This window comes from Mesoplodon mirus (genome assembly GCF_964341445.2).
Source record: "Mesoplodon mirus genome assembly, chromosome: 14".
Classification (NCBI taxonomy): Eukaryota; Metazoa; Chordata; class Mammalia; order Artiodactyla; family Ziphiidae; genus Mesoplodon; species Mesoplodon mirus.
In genome coordinates this window covers 2002614-2026980 of record NC_138990.1, presented here as the reverse complement: position 1 = coordinate 2026980, position 24367 = coordinate 2002614, and the positions used below count along the sequence as shown (strand labels likewise).

Sequence of the window (24367 nt, the reverse complement as noted above, 5' to 3'; positions counted from 1 at the left end):
TGGGTGGGGATGTCCAACAGGCAATCCGTAATTTTAGTCTGGATCAGGCATGAGGCATTGGGACTGTGGGAATGTGGGGGTGAGAGTCATTGCCATAGAGCTGGCAGCAGCTAGCTTGGGAAATGAAGCAGCTACTCAGGAAGAGGGCGTGAGAAGAAGAGCAGGAACCTCAGGACTGTGGACAAGCCTACAGGCTTGCGAGTCTTATTAGCTGTGCCTCCACACTGAAGCAGCTACCTTGGGCTGTATTCCCAATGTTCAGGGACTGGCAGAGGGAATCCAGGAGGAAAGGAGAAAGGAGGGAGACAGTGAGGTTCCAGAGGAGGCTTCCGCTGTCCTGGGTCCCCAGGTGACTCAGCCCAGGGGTTTGGAGCTTGGGCGGGGGGCAGCAGGTGAGGAGGGCACACAGGATTGCTTTCCCAGGTATGGATGGCTTTTCCCTTTGGCTTTTAGCTGTCCTGGGCTTGCGCCAGACCAGGCACAATTGTATCCATTTTGGGGACACTGCCCAGGGGTGGCGGGCCTCAGGGCCTGAGTAGGGAGGTGTGGAGGGAGGAGGCCCACTGCCATGCTTGGTATGGTTCTCTCTCCAGTAGCAGAGCTCCATCTGGCCTCACTCTGGGCAGCTTATAAGGCCTGGTGTGAGTTTTGTTTATGCGAGTGCAGCATAAAAGGAACAAATCTGCCAGCACCGAGGCTGCTGCCTGTCGCGTCCTTCGCATACATTTTTCAAATGATAATTCACTCTACCCAACCCCCTTCCCGCACCCCCCCAAGGCCGATTTATTGAAAAAACCACCTTATATGGTAATACTGCTAACACACAGTCAGCTGGCCTTTTTAGGGACTCTGCTTCAAGAAGATCCGCCTCTGGGGTTTTATATTGCTCTGGTATTTATGCCAAAGACACACCAGCCCTCAGTCACTGGGAGAAGGACCTCTCATACACTCGGTGAGTACTGTACAGCTTCTGCCGTCTCTGTCTTTCTGGGGCTGCCGGACCCCTGGGTGCAGCAGGCGCCTCCAGATTGGCCTGGCTTCTGTGACGCTGGCCCAGGTCACACGTCAAGACCCTCGGTGTGCAACTCTGCCTACAAGCACACTGCTGCCTGCCAGGAAAAGGTATTTCTGGCCATGGGGCATCCTGGGGCAGGAGCAGCCTGGAACAGGACTCCCTGCCCTCCTAACTGGGTGGTGGGTGGGATGTGTCACCTGCGGTCTCTAGTCTCACTGCTCATCAGAGCCAGCGTAGATCTACACCCATGAGGTGTGCTTTGTTGTGGCTCAGAATGTCTGGGAGGCTGTTTTAGGGGAACAGATGCTTTTCAGAGAAATGACTTCTTCTCGGGGCATTTAAATCCAGACCAATGATGGCCCCTGTGTCTGTGTCTGCTGGGGATGGGTGAGTATTTTCTTCAGACCCCCACGGGTCTCTCTGATTCATCCTTGGCTAAGAGTTTTCTCACCCTTGAAGGCTCCAGGGTCATTGGAGGATGCAAAAAGTGGAGTGGAGTGGAGTAAGTGTCCTGGGGCATCATGAGGTTTTAGGGCTGGAAGGAAGTGGAACCATCTAATTCGTTCTCTGATGAGGACACTGCGACCTTAGAGAAGTTAAGCAACTTGTACAAAAGACCCCCACCTGGCTGTGAAACCACCCACCAATGCCATCATCTGCCCCCAACGACACACACACAGACACAAGAGCATAAATAATTCAGAGGAAAATAGACCAAGGGGCTGTGTCCGCTTTTGCGAACAGAGTCTGCTAACATCTCTTTACAGCTGAGGCTGGCTGGGGTAGTGATTGCAGGCCTTGGAGGCAGACTCCCCAGCTACCAAAGTTACTAAGTGACCTCAGTTTCCTCACCTGTAAAATGGGAGTAATGGTAATAATACCTATCTGGCAGTGCTGTTGTGAGGATTAAATGAGATAATATATGAATAAAGTACTCAGGTCAACACTGTCAGGGCCTGGCCCTGAGTGCTCAAACTTTAAAAATCACCTGGACAACTTGTTAAAACACAGATTGCTTTGTCACTCCCCCACCCCAGATTGTGACTCAGTAGACTGGGGTGGGGCCTGATAATTTCCATGCCTAATAAACTTCCAGGTGATGCTGAGGCGCTGGTGTGGGACCACACTTTGCATAGGGAGTGTCTAGCACTTGCTTGTATTATCTGAATGGGTTTAGACCTTGAGGTTAGCCCTTGGGCTGCAGCAAGACAGAGATTCCTGTGACAGAGATGCATGGGCACTAGAGAAACCCCAATGAGCAGAGATTCTACGTGTTACGCCTGGGAAACCAAGATGGGCAGAATGACATCATGACCTTGAAGCTAGATTTCTTTCTTCCTTCCCTTTGTTCATTCTGACAACATTTATTGAGCACCTGTTATGTACCAGGCACTGTCTCTGCTCCTTAGGGATAGTGTAGGGGCTTCTGCAATCACTGGGAGAGAGAGATGAGAACCATGGAGAAGATAAATATATGAAAGGGGTAAAGCACAGGAGGAGCCCCTCACCCAGCCCAGAAGTTATCAGGGAAGGCTTCCTGGAGGAAGGGGTACCTGAGCTGGGTCCTGAAGTAGGGGTAGTCCCAGGACAGAGGGAGCATGGTCTTTGGGACTGTTTAAGGGGCTCAACTCCACTGAATATAGATTTCAAGGCAGGAAGCAGGGAAAGCTAAGGTCAGAGGGGCAGGCAGGGCCAGATTACTAGGGACTGGGCAATGGGGCACCACAGAAGGATGATAGCAAGAGGTCTGCCCTCTGAAGGGACTGCTGGGGCGGCTGTGAGGGGAGTGGACTGAACAGGGCAAGAGTTCTACAACAGTGCGCAGTGGTCCCAAGTTGGTGGCTGGAGCTGCATGGAGGCAGAAATAAGAGGGCCTGGGGACTGGTTGGGAGGGAGGAGGAAGCAGTCAGGGTGTTGGGCTTGGGTTCCATCCTGGGTGGGTGGTGCAAATCTCTGAGGGGCCATTCCAGTCAAAGGACGGTGATGAGGACAGCAGTCTCAGAGGTGGAGCTGAGGTGCCAGGGCATGGGGCGTAGATGCCCCATGGGCTCTGGAGCTCAGGAGAGGGGTTGGGACTAGAGCTGAGCAGGGGGAGAGGGTGAGTGGCCGAGGTAAAAGCCAGAAGAGCAGGTCCAAACGGCAGATTCCTGAGGATCAGAAATATTGCTAGTCAGAAGCCATTTTTAATTTAATTAGTGTATATTAACCAAGTCGAGATACCCCGAAGTTAATAAGAGGTGCTGCTAGAATTTTCCACCATAGGAGTGTTTCTTGTGAAGTCACTGTATGGATATATGTGTTTGCAGATTATAATAGGCAGCTGCTTACTTGTCATTTGAAGCCCTCACTCCAAGATGTTTCCCCAACTAGTATTTGAAATCTCACTATCTGAGAGGCCCTCCTTTTAGGACTCAAACTTTCCCCTAAAATGAAAACGTCTTTGGGAACTGGCATAAATTCAACCTTCCCTTCAATAATCATTGATTGGTGAAGGAGATCAATTCATCTCCTTCCAGTATGGCAGGCTTCATCCGGGGAGCAAGCTCTAATGGAGGAGAGTAAGAGAGATCATAAGAATTATTATTTTTGCGGCCCTTTACAAAAGGGGCTGGCAAATGTTTTCTGTAGAGGGCAAGATAGTAAATATTTTAGACTTTGTGAGTCTAAAGGTCTCTGTCACAGCTACTCAACTCTGCCATTGTCACGGAGCAGCCATGGACAGTATGTAGTGAATGGGTGTGGCTGCATTCCAATAGAACTTTATTTATTATTTGATTTTCATATAATTTTCTTGGGTCATAGAATCTTATTCTTTGGCTTTTTTGCAACCATTAAAAAATGTCAAAACCATTCTTAGTTCGCGGACCTCACAAAAACAGGCATTGGTTTGCTGACCCTGATTTAAATGGATTTCCAATTTATAAAGCACTTCATTTCCATTATTTCATTTGATCCATTATCGTGGCAGATAGATGTCACCATTTCCATTTTACAGTTGAGGAAACTGGAGGCCAAAGAGGGAGCCGTGGGCCTTGGCCATGGGAAGGGGTGCCCAGAGGGAGGAGAGTGATCACGGAAGTGCAGGAGAGAACTCTGAAGCCAAACCCTCTCCTTCGGAGCGAGGGTAGGGGGCTCTCATCTTGTCCTCGTGTCTGCTTGGGGGTGGCCGGGGGGATGCGTGGGTGAGCAAATTCTTTGTGCTCATTACGTCTTTGGATTTTGGCCACTTTTCGGAGAGGAGTGGGGAGCTGTGTTTCTAACTCTGTGAAATCCTCAATGAAGCCCAGATGTAGTACGTGCTGAAACAGCCAAAGCATTGCACTCGGCTTCCTGCGACTGCAAAGTGGTTGTGACCCAGGAAACCACAGTGACGTTGGCTCTGGTTCAGTTGACACACTCAAGTCTAGCCACAAATTACCAGCAAGTGGCTGAGTGAAGTTTAGAATTTCCCCTGGCAGAGACATTCCAGGAGCGCCTGGCTCCAGGGTCCAAGCCTTCTCCCCGGGCAGCACAGCACGGGCCACGCCAAGCTCCACTCCAGGCCAGATGTCTCAGCTGCTGGGAAACAAAGTCCAACGTTCTCTCTTACTATGGGTGGGGAACTTCAAGGGGAGACAAAAGGGTTCACTGAGAAGCCAGACAGCCTTGAACTACAAGTCACAAGAGAGAGGGGACCCCAGAGGGAGGCAGTCACAGAGGTGCAGCTTTGCCTCTTGGCCACCTTCTAGCTTCCGAGGTTGTTTTCTCCTCAAGGTGGACCACCTGCTAGAACAAGGAAACACAACTCTTTGTGACCAGCTTGTGAAGAAGACTATCCCTGTGCGGTTCTAAATCAGGCCCACATGACCGAGCAGCCCTGAGACTGGCCTGTGGGGACTCGAGCTCAGCTTGCAGGGACCGGGCAGAGCAGATTGTCAGGGGAGGCCAGGCAGGTGGTGGTGGGATTGCCATCCAACACGTACTGAGCACCTACTATGTGCTAAACAGCGATGCAGGGGCTGTCAACATAACTCTAGACCTAGGCATGGCATAGGAGGGGCTCAGAGGCTCAGAGAGAGAAAAGAACACAGGCCCTTTTGTTTCAGGGCTTTTGCTGACAACGGTGCTAGAGAGTAAGAAGCCAAAACACCAAACATGGAGAAGTCGTGAGGGTTTCACTGAGGTGCTGGGGAAGGTGCAAGCCCAGGCTTCGGAGCCTGTCCTGGGCTGAGGCCAGCCCTGCCTCTCCCAGTGAGGAGCCCGAGAGCTAAGTCCTTTCACTTCTCTGAGACTTGGTTTCCGTATCTGTAAAATGGAACTAAAAATATCTTCCCTCAGGGCTTTGGTGAGGATTAAATAGATAATGTATGTGAAAGGCTCCCAATTTTTAAAAATTAAAAATACATTTTTGCCAAAACTGGAACCACAGAACATGGATTTCACCTAACAAAGCAGCTTGCGCTTTTTCCAGGACATTAAATATTCTGCTCTCTCTGTTGTAGGGAGGTTTCTGGAACCTAGTTTAGAAACCATTTTATTTATTATTCAATCACATTTTTTCGCACTAAAGTTGGCCAAATCTTTGCACTCACCCATGAGTGTTTCCCAAGGATAAATTCCTAGAAGTGTCTTTGTGGAGTTAAAAGATATGTACACTTTTAAGGCTTTTGATAAGTATTTTTGAATTCCCCTTTAGAAAAGTAGTACAATTTGCCATGTCAGCCGTGAACGGGGGCCCACCTTCCCACAGCTCTGCTGGCAAGGGTGGCCCTAAGAACCGGACACAGCCCTCTGGCCGAAGGTGGGGTTAGCTTTTATCATGGCTCCAGCACACTGCAGACTGTCGACAAGACCCCAGGCCCTGCTCACAGAGGCTGAACAAGAGCTTTCACAGTTTGGTTATTTAGACTCACATCCGCAACCTCATATTTATCCTATTAAATTTAATCTTAGTGGATTCAGTTCATTTTCTCTGCTTTTTGAGATCTTTTGGATTTCGATTCTTCCAGCCAACACGTGTGTTTTATCTGGACATTTGATCAGCATGTACTCTATATTTTCATCCAACTCATTTATAAACATGTCACATGAGAAAGGATCAAGAGTGGAGCTCTGAGGCATATCATTGCCTCCAGGTTGACAGTGACCTATCAATGAACACCTTTCAGTGACAATAACTCAGGCAGCTGTAAATATGCCTAACTGATTTATTGTTCAGCCCACATGGCTTTATCAATAGAGATATCACAGAATTTGTCAGATGCCAAGATCAAGTTAAGCTCAATGTCTCCCGCCTTCTCCTGCATTTCCAGCCAGGGGGTCCTGTGGAAAAAGGGAGGCTGTCAGTCTGCCAACATTTGTTCTTGGTAAACCCTAATCAATTACAAGAAATCACTGCTTCTTTTTTTTTAATTTATTTATTTTTATTTCATTTAGTTTTGGCTGTATTGGATCATCGTTGCGGTGTGCGGGCTTCTCATTGTGATGGCTTCTCTTATTGCAGAGCATGGGCTCTAGTCGCACGGGCTTCAGTAGTTGTGGCGAGTGGGCTCAGTAGTTGTGGCTCGCAGGCTCTAGAGCGCAGGCTCAGTAGTTGTGGTGCACGGGCTTAGATGCTCCGCGGCATGTGGCATCTTCCCGGACCAGGGATTGAAACTGTTCCCCTGCATTGGCAGGCGAATTCTTCTTCTTTTTTTTTTTAATTATCATATTCCAACTTTATTGTCATCAATAAAATACCAATTAATAATTTTTTTTCTTTTCTAGACACATACTCCCATATAGCCTACTGTCTTCAACACAGGACATCTCCAGCACAACAAAAGAGTCTATCCTATTTGAACAGAATTCCTGGGATTCATTTTCCTTAGTAAAATTCACTGTTTTTATGTTATGCCTATTCTAACTCCAATATCCCACTACCACCACCTCCCCCCGCCACCCCCAAAGCCTCTGAAAACAACAGAAGGGGGAAAAATGTTTTAAAATTCTAAAATTTTATATTCTATTTCCCTCTGAATTGCTTGGAAGAAGCTTACTTTTTTTTTTGAATTTTATTTTATTTATTTTTTTATACAGCAGGTTCTTATTAGTCATCAATTTTATACCCATCAGTGTATACACGTCAATCCCAATCGCCCAATTCATCACACCACCACCATCACCCCCCGCCACTTTCCCCCCTTGGTGTCCACATGTTTGCTCTCTACATGTGTGTCTCTATTTCTGGGCAGGCAGATTCTTAACCACTGTGCCACCAGGGAAGCCCACTGCTTCCTTAATAGTGCTTTCTTTAATAACACCTTCTGGAAACCTGCCTAATTTGCATATCAAGATTATCTGCGGTTTATATATCTGCCTTCTTTCCCTTTTTGAATATTGGAACAACATCTGCCATCTCCATCTCCTGACATCTCTCCATTTCTCCATTGGTCTAACATGGCAGAAGGTTAGGGATCTTCCCTGCAATCCAGAAACTGTTCAGACCAGAGACAACATTGTTTTGAACAACTAGGTACTTTCCTTCAATCTCCACCTCATCTCAGACCAGTGTCCTCTCACCAGTGTTTGTTCTACCTTTGTTATTCTGAATATCCTTCTCCTTGATGTCCATTGATTCATTCACTCATTCATCTGGATAAAAAAAGGTTTAAGAGCCCACCCTGTGACAGACATTATGCTAAGCTTCCTGAAGAATCTCTGGAGAACAGAACAGGCCCAGCTCCTGCCTTTACAGAGCTACAGATGAGCCCAGATGTGCAGAGTTGATCATTGCTGGGACAAGTTCAAGGTGCTGTGGGGCAAAGAAGGACCACTAACTGAGACTGGTGGGCCAGAGAGACTGAAAATGCAGTGTTGATGCAGAGGCCTGATGGGTGATGGGAGTCAGTAGCAAATAGGTCAGGGGAAGGGTGTTCCAGACCCTGTGTCTAAAGGGCCAGAGGGAGACAAGATGACACGTTCGGAGAATGGAAAGGAACTCCACATAGCCAGAGTGAGAAGGCCAAGGGGGCCCAGGGGGGAAATGAGCCTGGAGACACAGGCAGAGGCCAGAGCCTGTTGGGCCTTGTAGGCCAAGTGCGAGAACTGGGACTTGATCACTGTGACCATGGGTGATCATGAGGGTCAGCAAGGACAAGCAGAGCTGGATTCAAGAAGTCACAGTGGGCCTCTCCCCTAGTGCGCACCCTGCTTTGAACATAACAGGCAAGGGCTTCCTTTTAGCCTGCAAACTGTGTGAATACGCTTCTGCTCTGTCTCTAGGTAGCCTTTCTGACCTCCCGTTCGCAGGCCTGTGACTGTCTCCTCTTTGCTTTGGTCATGGTCTCTGCTGTCCTCCTTCCACGTAAGGGAGCTGGAGGACCAGCGTCCCAGGTGTCTAGGGCAGCTCTCTTCTCCCCTCCTGCCGCTCATTCCGAATGAAGCTTGGTGGGCTGTCCTCTGCAGCCACCTTCTCTCTCCATGCCTCGTGCCTCTCTTCTCTGGACTCCCACCTCCCCCTGAGCTGGGACCCTCCCCACTTCCACTCTGCCCCCCTGGGGGGCTTCTCAGGCTGGAAGGCAATCCGCACACCATCTCCTGAGCTGCCATTGCTTCTCTTTCTTCACCAAGTGCCAAGAATTTGTCGGGTGTGGTCTTTTCATACTGCCTCTCACCCAAAGAAAGAAAACCCGCAACAGACGTTAGAAAAATTCATTCCCTCATCACTTTGCAGTCGTCCCAATTCAGATATCAGCATTGGAGGCAGGACTTCTCTGTTTTTCTCCATCTGAAGCAACAGGGACAGTGAGTCCCATCACGAATCCTCTCACTTTCCTCTCTCCTCTCAGGCTGCCCTGTCCTCCTCAGGGGGCTCCTACCCTTAGGATTATACATTTTTACCTGCACCTTTTTTTCCTTAATCATGTGTATGATTGATTTTAATTATAAACTATACATGGATACAGTCTCCTTGTTAACAATTAAAACATTGCGGCACTTCTCCTCTCAGTCACCTTCCCAATTCCAGGTAACCACTGTGATCAGTCTTAGATTTTTTTTTTCCAGAACTTTTTCTATGTGTTCACATCCACACAAAAAGAAAATTATGGAAAATGCACAATATTGTTTTGTGCTCTAAAAAGAACTCATAAATGGTTTTATGCTGGACATTCTATTCTGCAACTTGCTTTGTTCACTCAGCAGAATGGTTTAGAAATCTATCCACCTTAGTCCATGTCGATCTGCCTGGCCCTTCTCTTAACCTCAGTACAGTGTCCCACAAGGGACTTTTGGGTAGTACCAGATTGGGTGTTGGTGTGTTTCTCCGATTAAAGAGTGCCAGTGTTCCCACAACTTTGCCAACACTTATAATAAAACTTTGAATCTTAACAATACGATGGGTGAAAATGGCCTTATTTCATTTGCATTTCCTGATAGCTAGTGAGGCGGAACATCTTTTCATGTAATTGTTGGGTATTTGCATTTCGTTTTCTGTCAGTTATCTATTCACAGTCTTTTTATTTTTTTCTTTTGGGCTATTTACTTCTTTCTTATTGATTTGTACGAGTTCTTTTATATAGCAAATAATAACCCTTACTTATGTTTACTGCAAATTTTTTCAATTCCTTTTCTAAACTTCAAAGCTTTAGAGATTCTTTCCACTGGATTAATGCTTTGTAGTCATTTTAGGTCTTCGAGAGGCAGGTGGATTTGTTTGCTAGGGCTGCCATAATAAAGTACCACAGACTGGCTTAAACAAGGGAAATTATTTTTTTCACAGTTCTGGAGGTTAGAAGTCTGAAGTCAAGGTATCAGCAGGGCTGGTTTCTCCTGAGGCCTCTCAACTTGGCTTGTAGGTGATTGTCTTCTTGCTGTGTCTTCACATGATCTTCCCTCTGTGTATGTCTGTGTTCCAATTTCCTCTTATAAAGATACCTGTTCTATTGAATTAGGCATATTTGACACCAGTCATGTTGGATTAATGACCTCATTTTACTTTAATTACCCCTTTAAAGACCTTATCCCCAAATACTGTCACACTCTGAGGTACTAGGGTTAGGACTTCAACATAGAAACTGGGGAGTAAACAATTCAGCCCAAAACAGTAGGGTAGAGGGAAGAAGCCCCAATGCCAGAGAGTAAGGGGCCAGGTCCACACCTGTCCCTCCTGCAACTAGGTCCTGGTTGCCGATGGGGTCAGGCCGCAAGACAGCCAAGAAGCCGGTCTCCGACATGACTTTGACCAGTGGCCAGTTACCTCTCTTCTCCCCAGGTCCCTAGGTGCTCTAGCCCCTGGTGCACGCGGCCACACTCACCATGTGTGAAGAGGAGACCACTGCGCTCGTGTGTGACAATGGCTCTGGCCTGTGCAAGGCTGGCTTTGCAGGAGATGACGCCCCCCGGGCTGTCTTTCCTTCCATTGTGGGTCGCCCTCGCCACCAGGTATGTGTTCACCTGGACCCAAGGCTTTGAGTTAGTAGGAGGATGCCCTGCACTGTGGAGTCTATGCTGAGCTGCACGCGTGTGTGCGTGTGTGCGTGTGTGCTGAGTAAGGTAAGGTAAGAGGAAGATGTGTGTGGATGGGCCCTGTTCTCCCAGAAAATGACATTGTTTTAGGACAGAGAAGAGAGACAAGCGCACAAGAAATCCTCCGCCTTCCCTCCTACCATCTCCACATTCATTGGTACCTGCCTCTCCCTGTCTCCTGCAGTCCGGTGTCCAGGGGAAGAAGGACATGTTCCCTACCTTTAACCTCCTGCAGGGACCCTCCAGTACCTGAATCCCTCCAAGTGGAGCTCTCGGCCAATTCCGTTCTCCTCCCTTCTCTTTTGCATTGCAGGGTGTAATGGTGGGAATGGGCCAGAAAGACAGCTACGTCGGGGATGAGGCTCAGAGCAAGCGAGGGATCCTAACTCTCAAATACCCCATTGAACACGGCATCATCACCAACTGGGATGACATGGAGAAGGTACTGGTGGACCCCCCTTCAGTGTGCTCATTTGACATCATCAAGACCCACCTCTGCCCTGCCGACTCTCCCTCTGCAATGTTCCTCACATCTTCTTTCCTTCCTGTCCATCCCCCGGGCATTCCCCAGCCTCAGCTGCCAACATCTCTCACTTAGACGATTCCAATGGCTTCCTGACTGATTTCTTTGTCTCCTGCCTCACTCAACCTAATTCATTCTCTGCACTTCTGCAAAGCTTGTCTTTCTAAAAACAGACCGGCTCATGTCACTCTCCTCAGACTCTTCACTAACCAAGAGTAGGTTCCTAGCTCCCTGTCTAGCATTTGAGGACCTGGTCCCGCCTAAGTCCCAGCTTTATCCTTTCCAGCTTTCACTCCAGCGCAGTGCTTATCCTTCTTTAAAATGCTCTGCTGCTTCCAGAAAGACAAGTAGTTTCTCCCCTTTATTTTCCCTGTTATGACCTCAGACAGGTGCATTGATGCTACATTAGTATGATGCTTCTCTAGTGAAAATTTTAAATAGGAATCTCTACCGGTTTCTAGAAGCTTTTTTCATGTCAGAAGATGTTGAGGGGGCGCCTTCCCTGGCAGCCCAGCGGTTAGGACTCCACGCTTCCGCTGCAGGGGGCGGGAGTTCGAGCCCTGGTCTGGGAAATAAGATCCTGCATGCCACGTGGCCCCTCCCACAAAAAAGATCAAACTCTCACTAGATACCTAGGAAATATTAATATCAAGAACAAACCACCTGTAAATGATAAATGAAAATAAAATATTTTAAAAAAAGAAGACGTGGGGGGTAATTTTTTTTTTTTTTTTTTGCGGTACGCGGGCCTCTCACTGTTGTGGCCTCTCCCGTTGCGGAGCACAGGCTCCGGACGCGCAGGCTCAGCGGCCGTGGCTCACGGGCCAAGCCGCTCCGTGGGATGCGGGATCCTCCCGGACCAGGGCACGAACCTGTGTCCCCTGCATCGGCAGGCGGACTCTCAACCACTGCGCCACCAGGGAAGCCCAGGGGGTAATTTTTAAATGGTAGTTTGTGTTCCACAAAATCATGTGCAAGATGCTAATAGAGCCTTTCTAATATTCTTTTTTTTTAATTGAAGTATAGTTGCTGTACAATATTTCGAATATTCTTTTGATAAATTCCACTGACAGTTGTCTGAGAATTCTTGTTTCTGCAATGACTGTCTTCTGAAATGTAATAGAGAGCTTATTGAGCAGACTGCACCTGGGAATAAAGAAAGCTGATTTGAAATCTGTAGTACACATATACTTTTCTCTAAACCCTAGATTCAATTTCTCTAAACCCTAGATTCAGTCACTCTGAATGTGACATAAATAGATAAAAATACAATAGCTCTTACTTCACTCTGTGGGATGGTTAAGAGCACAGACACTGGAGTCAGTGGCAGGGAGATCTAGGAATAAATCCCTCCCTCTAAGCCTCAGCTTCTTTATTTGTGGAAATAAAAATACTTTCTTCATTAGGTTGCTTTGGAGGTTGAACTAGGCAAATATTTAGTATAATCCCAAGGCATGGAACATACTTAATGCTCAATACGTGGCACATATTATTATATTTCTAATGACATCTAATTTGAAAACATAATAGACAAAATATTTTATTCACCGTAGTAATATGAACTCTTTAAAGAAACCCCTAAAATATATTATGTGCCTTAAAAGAAAAACTGAATAGGGTAAAGCCGTCAAATCTTCTCAGATTGATTTATAGGCTCATTGCCATTCTAACAAAAATCTCACAATTTTAAAAATTGTATATATTTAAGGTATACAACTTGATGATTTGATATGTGTATACATTATGTAATAGTCACCATATTCAAGCTAATTAACGTATCTACTACCTCACATAGTTTTCCTTGCAGCGAGAACACTTAGGATTTACCCTCTTAGCAAATTTCAAGTATACAGGACAGCATTGTTATCTTTAGTCACCATGCTAATATATTATGTTAGATCTCCAGAATTTACTCACCCTGCATAACTGGCACTTCGTATGCCTTGACTAAGATAGCCTCTCTTTTCCCTTCCGCCAGCTCCTAGTAGCTACCATTTTACTCTCTGCTTCTATGAGTTTGACTAAAAATATCATGAGTTTTAATTATGCAAGATAATCATAAAGTGTGGAAAAATAAATAAGACAAAATTTATGAGAATAAAATGAATAAGAAAAACTATGAGAGGAGACTTGCTATATCCAAATAGTAAAATATAATATAAAGTTATAAAAATTAAAACAATTTGGTGCCAATACAGAGGTAAAAAAGAAATACATGGTAAATGAAACTTCCAAGACCAGAGGGTAGAGAAGGATTCAATAATTCAATGAATTATTCTGTGACAACCGATTCATTATTTGGGGCATAGGGAATCTGTTTATGGCCATTACTTCATACAATTTCATCAAACACATATCAATTGAATATGAAAGTTAAATATAAAAATTCAAATGATAAAAAAAAATACAGTAAGTGTGAGTATTTATCAAATTTCTGGTGAAAGAAGTCAGAGAAAAAGAATGACAAATGTGACTTCTTAAAAATCATAACTTCTAATATGTGAAAAGCAAAACCAAATTTAAAAGGCAAACAACAAATTGCAAAAAAAAATTCACAAGTGCAAAAGAGGATTAATGTAAACAACTAATGTAAACTGATAATTAAAAACACAAAGTCTCCACCAGACAAATAATCAAGGGACATGACCAGATAATTGGCCAAATAGAAATTATCAAAAGTTGAAAATCTGAAGAAGTTTAAATGTATCTGAAAAATTATTTAAAAACTTATTTAAACATTCAAAGTAAAACAACTACGTATTAACTCTATCTATCAAATTATTTCATATTAAGAGTGAGAACACTGAATGCACTTAAGGGTGAAACAGGCAATTTCTATTCTGAAGTAAAGACAAAATTAGCCTCTTTGTGGGTGAGAGAAACCAAGAAGTTTTCCAATTGCCATGCTCTTTAGTTCAGTAATTCCATTCTTAGAATTTTTTCTTTGGAAAACATCCTGAATAGAAAAAAGAAAATGTAATATGTACAAAGATAGTTTTCACAAGATTATTTATAAACAAAAATCAAAGATACCGTGAATAGTAATGTGATTAAATATATGATGATGATGGTACATGAAGAAATGTTGTGTAAACATTAAAAAAATTTATGTATGACTGAGTTACTTTGTTGTAAAGCAGAGACTAATAAAATAATAATAATAATAATAAAAATTTAGTTCAATTTATTAAAAATAAATGTTTACTATGGAAAAGAAAATTATTTATGTTATATTAACTGAAAAGTGACAGGAAACAAAATTGAACATAGAAGTGTAAAAGTAGTAAATAATAAATAAATGAAAGCATATGAAGTAAATAAATGGTAGTAGTAATAAATTTTAAAATACATAAAGATGAAAGATTAGGGAGAAGAAAAAAGCCAAAGTGTTAACTATTTATTATTAAGTAAGGGAAATATGAGAAATTTTTATTCCTCTTAAAAATATTTTCCTAATTTAAAAATTGTCAACTTCTTTAACTTTTAAAATACTTTATAAAAGCTTCCGAAAATGAAGTAAGATGGAGTGCAGGTGCTTGGGCCCAACACCCAAAGATTCTTTTTTTTTTAACATCTTTATTGGAGTATAATTGCTTTACAATGGTGTGTTAGTTTCTGCCGTACACCAAACTGAAGCAGCTATAAGTATACATATAGCCCCATATCCCCTCCCTTTTGAGTCTCCCTCCCACCCTCCCTATCCCACCCCTCTAGGTTGTCACAAAGCATTGAGCTGATCTCCCTCTGCTATGCAGCTGCTTCCCACTAGCTAGCTATTTTACATTTGGTAGTGTGTATATGTCCATGCCACTCTCTCACTTCTTCCCAGCTTTCCCTTCCCACCCAAAGATTCTGATGTGTGGGCCTGGGATGCAGCCTAGGAACCTGCACCTATAACAATTATCCCAAAGCATGCAGGGCCCACATTTGAGGAAATACTGACATCACATTGTTAAGCCTAATTGCCATCTCCTTCACACCTCCTGTGACACCTCCACAGCCCAGGGCCTCTGCTTGTGCCATTTGCTCTGCTAAGATGCCCTCCTCAGTCTCTGGAGACCTTCCTTTGCCTTCAGGGCCTACTCAAATCTCCCGGAAAATGAACTTCTCCTGCCTCTTCCTTCATTAAAATATGGACGTGTCTTGTATTTTGTCTTTTTGACTGCCTTTCTCCCCTCCAGACTTTGAAGCTAAGATCGCATTTAGCACCGTCCTAGCACAAAGCCAGGGGTCCCTAAATACATGGGTACAATGGAATCAGAGGACCCTGTGCCTCACCTCAGAAGAAATCAAAGCCCCGTGTCCCTGCCACTCTTTGCCAAATTCCTCTGAAATAAAGGCTCCTGTTTGTTGTCCTGGATCACTAAAGAGGGAACAGTACACAGCGGGTAACTTCCTCTACAGCAGTCATTCTCAACCGGGGTGATTTTGTCTCCCAGGGGCATGTGGCAATGTCTAGAGACATTTTTGCCCCTCACAGCTGGAGAAGTGCTGCTGGCATCTAGTGGGTGGAACACGGAGATGCTGCTAAACATCCTGTAATGCACTTCAGCCCTCCACGATGAAGCATTACTGAACTTACAGTGTCAAAGTGCTGAGGTTGAGAAACCCTGCTTTAAAGAACAGCCTGGTCAATCATAGACAGTGACAGTTAATGCATATCTGTCAGGCTTCGGCGGGAGACAGTATACACTCAGCTGGGGTTCTGAAATTAATTTAAGGAAGGACTACTTACAGAGGTGTGAGCAGGGTTAGGGAACCAGAAAGGGATGCAGAGGCATCAAGTACCAGCAACAGAGGGAAGCTCTTCCATCTGGAAGGCTGAAAGGCAAGGGCAGCGTGACTAGAGCTCAGTGAGATCTGGAGCCTGAGGAGGGGCTGCGCCACAGGAGCTGTGCTCAGGGAGCCCACAGCGCTGCCGGGAAATCACCCTGCCCTCCTCCCCACGCCCTGTCTCCAACCTCTTGCTGGTATCTTCTATCAGCCAAGCACAGCCAGAAGCCAGAGACCTGCAGAGGGTCTTGTCCCTCAGGGCACAAAGCATGGGAGACCAGGGAGAGGTGTAAATAGGAGTCAAGGTCAGACAGAAATAATCAACACACTAAGTATATTGGCCCCAGGTCTGAGTCCTGTCTGGGGCCTTGTTGAGAAGGAATATAACCTCTAAAGAGCAATCAGAAGTTCCCATGGCTGACAGGCCTCCTCTCCAGATCCAGTCCATTCTGAGAACATCGTGCCATCCTCCCCCAGCAGGGGCATGTCCATAGGAAGTCTCCAGCCCACTGGGAGTCTGCTGGACTCATCTGACTTTTGTCCCAACCAGATCTGGCACCACTCCTTCTACAATGAGCTGCGGGTAGCACCTGAGGAGCACCCCACCCTGCTCACGGAGGCCCCCCTAAATCCCAAGGCCAACAGGGAGAAGATGACGCAGGTAAGAGACCAGGAAGACTTGAGCACTGGCACAAGAACACAACATGGATGCTTGGCCAGATTCTTTCTCCCATCCATGCATCAATGCAACAGAAATTTTTGAGAATTACTGTGTTTGTAGTCCATGCCAGAACATATGGGAGGTGGGAGTGGGGTAAATAAGCACAGTTCCTGCCCTTAATAAAATTACAAACCATTCTGTGGACCAAGAGGTGCTGTGATTTCTGCCAGATAGTCTTCTATTCTGCATTGTTCTTTCAGATCATGTTTGAAACGTTCAATGTCCCTGCCATGTACGTAGCCATTCAAGCTGTGCTCTCCCTCTATGCTTCTGGCCGCACGACAGGTGAGTAGCCCTGTCATCCGTTCCCTTTCTGACTTGGGAGGGAGGAAGGGAAAGCTGGGCTCCTGCAGAGATTCCTGTTCAGAAGAATCAGTGGGACAGTCAAAGTCCAAGGAAAACCTTGGTTAGGGATAACAGAAGGGAAGCCCATGTAAAATGCAGATGCGAGTCCACCCAGTATAGCTGGAAAGAATGTACATGAACAAACCATGACCAGTACAACCTGCAAGGGCCATTTCCCTCACAGTGGTTAGTCTGGGAGCTTGTACACCCTTTCCAACAATGCTAGAATGTTTCTGCTCACGAAGCAGCAATGGCAGAACCTATGATGTTGGATGTGTAAGTATGATGTGGCCTTGGTAGAGAAGGGAGCTCAGGGAAACAGAGAGAACTTCAAAATAAAGTGATTTTTAATAGGGGCTTGACAGCTTGCATGAACATCTTTCAAACATTCATTCATGTATTCATTGATTTGTCCATTTATCCATTCATCCCAATATTTTCCATTACTCCCTACCATGTGCCAAACACTACAGGCCATGGGCACACACTGTCAAACTAGACGGACCAGCCATTATGGAGCTAACAGCCTAGTGGAGGAGAGATGAAAGTAAAGGATAATTTCACTGCAGGTGATAAGGACGGTGATGGGGAAATATAGGTAAATGCAGTTGTGTATCCTGTGCTTTGCGCTTGGTTTTATGCTGTGAACGTCATGTTCAGTGGCCCCATGGTAGTCACTGTATGATGGCTCCATGATTGATTGATTGATTTTACCATTTCTCTATTGCAGGACCTTTAGGTTGTCTCCAATGTTTATTTTTTATTATAAAATATGCTGTGACCAGCATACTGTAGAAGAGTAAGCGGCTGCTCCCTGGATATTTATTTTGGATCTGGCTCTTACTGAATCATCTGATTAACTCTAATCATTTCTCAGCTGGTTCTCTTAGGTCTTCGAAGTATACAACCACGTTATCTGCAAATAATGATGATTCTGTTCCCTTTTGATGATAGTAGCTCTTATTTGTATTTCCTGTCATACTGCATTGGCTAGAGCATCCAGAACAATATTAAATAATAATAATACAGTAACAATACTCTAGTGTTTCCCCATCAATTATGTGACTCTTGGATCAGGAGAGATTTCTTATCACATTGAGAAAACTTATTTCCTTTCATGGTTTATTAAAAGTTTCATCAGTAGAGAATGTTATTTTTTTTCAAGCTGGTTTTTATAGTCCTTTTCACACTACATATGTGTTAGTTTGATGCCTGAAGGATATGCACATTATCCAGTCTCACTAAAGAACGTGCAGCCTAGATGCCAATTGACGTGTGCATTTTTGTGAAAGTGTTTCAAGGAATATAAGAAGAGGAGACATTTCACTTGCCTTCCAGATGCCTGGAGTCTCATTTGGGAAAACAAACCAACATACACAAAAATTGATGTACACAAAAAATATGATTGATAATTCTCACCATGGGTGAATTTTCTAGCTGCTAAAGAAAAATATGGTAGTTGAAGATCTTTTGGTAACAGGTCCCAGAAAGAGACAGATGAAAGAAAATATTAAAGGTTTTCATAGGTCTTATCCTCTCTGTCCTTAGGCATTGTCCTGGATTCAGGGGACGGTGTCACCCACAATGTCCCAATCTACGAGGGCTATGCACTGCCCCATGCCATCATGCGCCTTGATCTGGCTGGCCGCGACCTCACAGACTACCTCATGAAGATCCTCACAGAGAGGGGCTATTCCTTTGTGACCACAGGTACCCAGCCTCTTTCTGGACTTGACTTGAGCTCAGAACCAAATCTGATCTAGGACCAGAAATTCTCATGACTAATGAGAAGTCAGTGGCCCTGTGTCCTCAAACTCTTTTAGGGTAAACGGGGAGGCCCTAGGCTGGGGCTGGGCCCCTAGATCAGACCAGATAGTCAGGGCAGCCTTATTTAAGGAGGAATGTTCCCAACCACGACACCTTGGGGAGGGAGACAAGGCTTAGACCTACTCATCCTGAGAAGTGCTTGGCTTTGCCCTCTGTTCAGTGTGCTTTCACAGCACTCCTTCCCTCCCCAGGGACCTGCTACCCCTGTCCCTGTGCACACCAGGATCAGAGCTAGTTTTTATTCGGCAGAATGATGGTAAGAATCTGGTGGCACATTTCATTACCTAGGGGGTTTATGGTTTGTCTGAGGACAAACGGAATAAGTAAGGTCTGAATTTCTAAGGGGAAGTGGGCCCCTGGGCAGGAAGAGGTTTTAGGTAGGAGCCTTCCTAGATTCTGTACAACCCCAGCATATAAGCCTCCATCTGGATGGGAAATGTGTCCTGAAAGGCCCTCAGGAAGGCCTGCAGCTTTGTCAGGGCTGAGTGATGGGAGCAAGATGAAAAGCACATGCAAAGTTTTGCTTGGGAATCGAGATTTTGAACTTTCACTTTAGAAAGAGGAATGAAAACATTAACATTCATCTTGAGATGAACCCGAAAGAGAAGGAAGAAGGAAGTTTCCATGGAGATCAAGAGGGGACGACCAGACTAACAGAGCTGAGTATCGACCCTCTGTCATTTCTACTCTTTCTAGCCGAGCGGGAAATCGTGCGAGACATCAAGGAGAAGCTGTGCTATGTGGCCCTGGACTTTGAGAATGAGATGGCCACGGCAGCCTCCTCTTCCTCCCTGGAGAAGAGCTACGAGCTGCCAGATGGGCAGGTCATCACCATCGGCAATGAGCGCTTCCGCTGCCCCGAGACCCTCTTCCAGCCCTCCTTCATTGGTGAGGCTCGGCCTGTAGTCCTGGCCAATCAGGAGGGCAGGGGTGGAAAGAGAAACACCAGGAGTCACACACACTGTTTATTGTTGATACTTAGCCTATAGTTTTCCAGGAAGGACCAAAAATACATAAACAATACAACTAGATAAAAATCTAATTTTAAATATAAGGGTAAGGAAATCAGAATAAAGGAAAAGTGGGATGGGAATATAAACATGAAACTAAGAATGAGATTAAAACATGAAATATTTCTTGGATCCCTCAACATTTAAATCATGGGGTCTGAGGGCTTCCCTGGTGGCACAGTGGTTGAGAGTCCGCCTGCCGATGCAGGGGACACGGGTTCGTGCCCCGGTCCGGGAGGATCCCACATGCCGCGGAGCGGCTGGGCCCATGAGCCATGGCCGCTGAGCCTGCACGTCCGGAGCCTGTGCTCCGCAATGGGAGAGGCCACAACAGTGAGAGGCCCACATACCACAAAAAAAAAAAAAAAAAAAAAAAAATCATGGGGTCTGAAACCTATAGCAGTAAACAGGGTGGGTTTGGGGGTCAGACCTGGTTTTAAATCCTGATTCTGCTCCTTCGAGTGCTGTACCTTGGACATGTTACCTTCTTCAAACCTCAGTTTTCTTATCTATAAAGTGGAAATTATGATAGTACTTACTAGATAGGATTGCCACAAGGATTAAATAAGATAATATTTAATACAAAGATAACTACTTTCCTGAGAAGTGTATAAGAGAAAGGCCTGTAAGCAAATGTTGACATATAGTGTAGTGGTAAATAGCAAACTGGACAAAGTGCTATAGGCCTAAGAAATCAGGGAAGGCTTCTCAGAGAAGGTGAATATTTGAATAGAACCTTGAAGAATGAGTATCATTTTATGGTGTCTGGGAATGGAAGGAGTGCAGAGTAGGGAATGGCATGCAAGGCAAATGGAAAGGTATGTGCAAAGTGCGGAGGAACGACAAGTCATATTCTACTTGGGACATGATGGGTGAGGGGTGTGTGTGTGTGTGTGTGTGTGTGTGTTTGCACACAGAGGAAACGAGAGAGCCCCTGGACCACACACAGAGCCTGGGGGTTAATCATATCAGCAATGTAGAGCCCCTGGAAGTTTTTAGACGGCAGAGTAGCAAAGTCAGTATTTCACTTTAGGAAGATTCCTCTATCTACAGTGTGGAATTATATCACATGGAAAAAAGACTGGAGATGGGGGACCCCAGGTAAGTGGGCGTGAGCTGGTATGGCAGGCAGGGCCTTTTACTGTGGAAGATCTTGGTGCCAGACTAAGGTAGCTAGATGTCAACCAATAGGCAAAGATGATATGATGGGTATATCCATACAATGGAATATTATTTGGCTATAACAGACTATAACATGGCTGAACCTTGCAAACATGATGCTACGTGAAAGGAGACAGACACAAAAGAACAAATATTGTATGGTTCCATTTATATGAGATGCCCAGAACAGGCAAATCTATAGAGATAGAAAATAGATTAGTGGTTGCCTAAGGCTGGGGAAAGAGTGCAGGGGAAAATGGAGAGTGTCTGCTAATGGGCATGGAGCTTATTTGGGGGGTATTAAACATGTTCTAAAATTAGACTGTGGTGATGGTTGCACAACTCTGTGAATACACTAAAAACTAGTGAACTATACACTTTAAAGGGGTGAATATTATGGTACATGAATTATATCTCAATAAAGCTGTGAAAAAGTGATACAATGAAAGTATTCCTTTAGAAATATTCATCAGGGAACAGTGTGAAAGATCAGTCAGAACTGGGGGAACCTCAAGGCAGGGCAATGACCAGTTAGAGAGTCTGATCTTATAATCCATTAGGGAGGTGACTGAGGCAAACCAGGGTAGCTGCACCAACAGAAGGGTCACCTGAGGAGCTGTAGGTGTGGCACAGTGGATGCTGATGAGCTACTGTGATCTCTGCTAGGCATGGAGTCAGCTGGAATTCATGAAACAACCTACAATTCCATCATGAAGTGTGACATTGACATCCGCAAGGATTTATACGCCAACAATGTCCTCTCTGGGGGTACAACCATGTACCCCGGCATTGCCGACAGAATGCAGAAGGAGATCACAGCCCTGGCCCCCAGCACCATGAAGATCAAGGTGGGTCCTGCCCCGGCTCCCTCCATCCTGTTCTTTGTACAAAGACCTGTGTACCTGGGAGATGCTCCGAGTCAGGCTGCCAGGCTTACAGCTTGGTGGCCTCCTGGGTGCTCCATCATTCTGGCCCGAGACAGATTTCCTCTTGGGGGATTATGCTCTTTGGGCACTCATAAGCGGGAGACACATTTAGCCTGGGCTCTCAAACACAATGTCATGGACCCCATATGAGAAGGAGGTGAAAGAATTTGGAATGGAGAGAAGTTGAGGGGGTTGAGGAGGAAATGAGGAGGGAAAGAGGGAAAGAAAAGAAGGAGGCAACCCCACGCCATCTTTAACCTTTAACCTTTAAAAAGGACTTGGGTGTCACCCCAGAGGATGGTGAAAGTTCCAAAGAGAGAATGTTGGCTATAGGAAGGCTGCTGGTTCAAACTCACAGGAACATTCCTTGATTCCTGGACAGCCTCTGATGTGCTGTCCCATCTTGGTCACAGCCCTCCCACACAATGCTTCTCACCGCATAGGCCTCATCAGAACGGGAGCCCACCTGTCTTACCACTTCTCCCCAGCCTCTGGTCCCCAAGCAATCAGACAGACACTTTTAGGGCTTCTAGGAACTTTGCTACTAGCAGGATTAGAAAGAGTTAGGAGTGAAATAGAAATAACAAATAGGTTGAAAGTTACAAAGTCTCACAATTAAGTTGGTCTCTGGGGAGTAGCCCTGATCTGAGGAAGTGTGTTCTCTATGTCAGTATTCTAAGAACCTTCTTCACAAAGGCTTTCCCCCTGCCTAGCAGATGGTGCTTGGCACAGGGAAGCAGAACAGGCCACCAGAAAACAGGTGAGCAGCGGGCTCTTCTCACCCAGAGCCAATTGGAGCAGCCACGCTTACTGAGGTCTGCCACATGGGGGGCAATGTGCCAGGCCTGGGGCAGTGGCTTTTTACTAGGACCACGTGTCAGGATACCACACCTGATTCCGGTTCATCAGGTCTGGGGTGTCCCCATCACTTACACTTATAAATGGACACCAACGATTTGATGCATATTCCAACTTACGAGCCACTGCCCTGAGTTTAATAACATTGCCGGCCTTCCAGGAGTTTAAGATCTGATTAGTAGACATGGTCAATGGAAGAACAGCTTAAATAAGACCAGAGCGGGGGAAAGCACACTGCAGGCAGGGGAACGAGAGTGAGTAAGCAAAGGTGCCCGGGGATGTGTGCAGGTACACACACCCCGGCCACATTGGACTGGGGGAGGTGAGGCAAACCCCAGGATATGGAAGTGTGGAAGGATATGGAGTATGGTGGGAATGGGGCTGAGATTTAGGGCCTCCAGCCCAAGACAACCCAGAGTTTTCTCACAACTAGAACTGCCCAGCAGTAAAATCTGTTACCTTCTTAGCAGCTGTGCCAGTCACTGAGGTATCTGTCAAAGGGGCAACGGGGTGACTTTTGTCTGCCTGAATAAGATAACTTCTAAAGACCCTACTTATTTAGCTATTCCATGATCTCTGCAATTTAGGAAATATGTAGGGAGATTCTTAGGAGACAAAAAAATCTATTTCATGTCTGGTTTGTTCTAGCACTGAATTCTTAGTCCCTTCAGAGACAGGACTTAGTTGAAGAGTCATGGTCCTTTTAGATATACTTTTAGGTGGAGTTCAAAGTTGTCTGACATGACAACCAATTTCTAAAGGCCAAGCTCAGGAATCCCAGTGGTATGTATGAATTTGAGAACTTCTCAGATACAAGAGACTATTGAGTAGACTGGCTTAGACTCAGGAATGGAGGAATCCCAGCCCAAGCTGCTCATGCATCCAAACTCTAGGCAGGAACAGAACAGCACTCCCCTTACAGATGTTTGTATTGGTTAGCTACTGCTGGGTAACAGCAACTATGAAATTTCAGGGCATGTAATAATAAGCATTTATTGCTCAGGCATCTGCAGGTCAGCTGGGAGTCAGCTGATCTAGGTCAAGCTTGGCTAGACAGCTCTGCAGGCCCAGCCAACTCAGGTCAGGGACACATCTCTCACTGTGGGGCCCAGGCTAAAGGTCCAGTAGCTCTTCAAGGGAAATTCTTCTCATGAAGATGGCAGAGACCCAAGAGAGTGTGCCCACCTGCATGCCTGAAACACATTTCTAGCCCCGTGTCAAGTCTGCTGACATCCCATTGGCCGAAGCAAATACAAGGCCTAGCCCAAAGTCACAGGGTGGAACACTGAACTCTTCTCATGGAGAGGCAGGGGGATGGGGTGGGAGGGAGAGTGACAATCTGAGCAATAGTCTAATCTACCACAAGGTTTCTCCTGTTCCTTTCTGACCACAGAGGCTGTTCTTTTCCAGGGCAGTCTGGCAGTGTGGTGAGATGATTCCTGGACCACCTTCCCTATTCCCTGGCGACTGATCATGATTCACCACATTTGCTCTTTGCAGATTATTGCTCCCCCAGAGCGGAAGTACTCAGTCTGGATCGGAGGCTCCATCCTGGCCTCTCTCTCCACCTTCCAGCAGATGTGGATCAGCAAGCCAGAGTATGATGAAGCTGGGCCCTCCATCGTCCACAGGAAGTGCTTCTAAAATCAGAACAGATTCTCTGGGGGTCTCCTTGAGACTGCTCTGTTAACAATCATGAAACATTAAAACCTGCAAGCCTTA

At 45.7% G+C, this 24367-nt stretch overlaps 1 protein-coding gene across 3 annotated transcripts; it reads left to right on the top strand.

Annotated features, from left to right (window-relative positions):
• Positions 1 to 847: 847 nt before the first annotated feature.
• ACTG2 (actin gamma 2, smooth muscle) lies at positions 848 to 24367 on the top strand. Of its 3 annotated transcripts, XM_082642272.1 has the most exons (10): positions 866 to 952; positions 4011 to 4139; positions 10248 to 10417; positions 10815 to 10943; positions 16348 to 16458; positions 16719 to 16803; positions 18412 to 18573; positions 19387 to 19578; positions 21528 to 21709; positions 24146 to 24367. In XM_082642272.1, the coding sequence occupies exons 3-10, from the start codon at positions 10292 to 10294 to the stop codon at positions 24287 to 24289; spliced, it is 1131 nt and encodes a 376-aa protein (XP_082498398.1). In that variant the 5' UTR covers positions 866 to 952; positions 4011 to 4139; positions 10248 to 10291; the 3' UTR covers positions 24290 to 24367. The 3 variants fall into 3 exon arrangements, with proteins under 3 accessions (XP_082498397.1, XP_082498398.1, XP_082498399.1); XM_082642271.1 differs by lacking the exon at positions 4011 to 4139 and having other exon boundaries at positions 848 to 952; XM_082642273.1 differs by lacking the exons at positions 866 to 952; positions 4011 to 4139 and adding an exon at positions 1057 to 1122.

Coding starts and splice junctions, on each gene's coding strand:
- ACTG2 (XM_082642271.1), top strand. CDS start 10,292: ATGTGTGAAGAGGAGACCACTGCGCTCGTGTGTGACAATGGCTCTGGC. Junction 10,418..10,814: donor TGGGTCGCCCTCGCCACCAG/GTATGTGTTCAC, acceptor TTTGCATTGCAG/GGTGTAATGGTGGGAATGGG. Junction 21,710..24,145: donor CCAGCACCATGAAGATCAAG/GTGGGTCCTGCC, acceptor TGCTCTTTGCAG/ATTATTGCTCCCCCAGAGCG.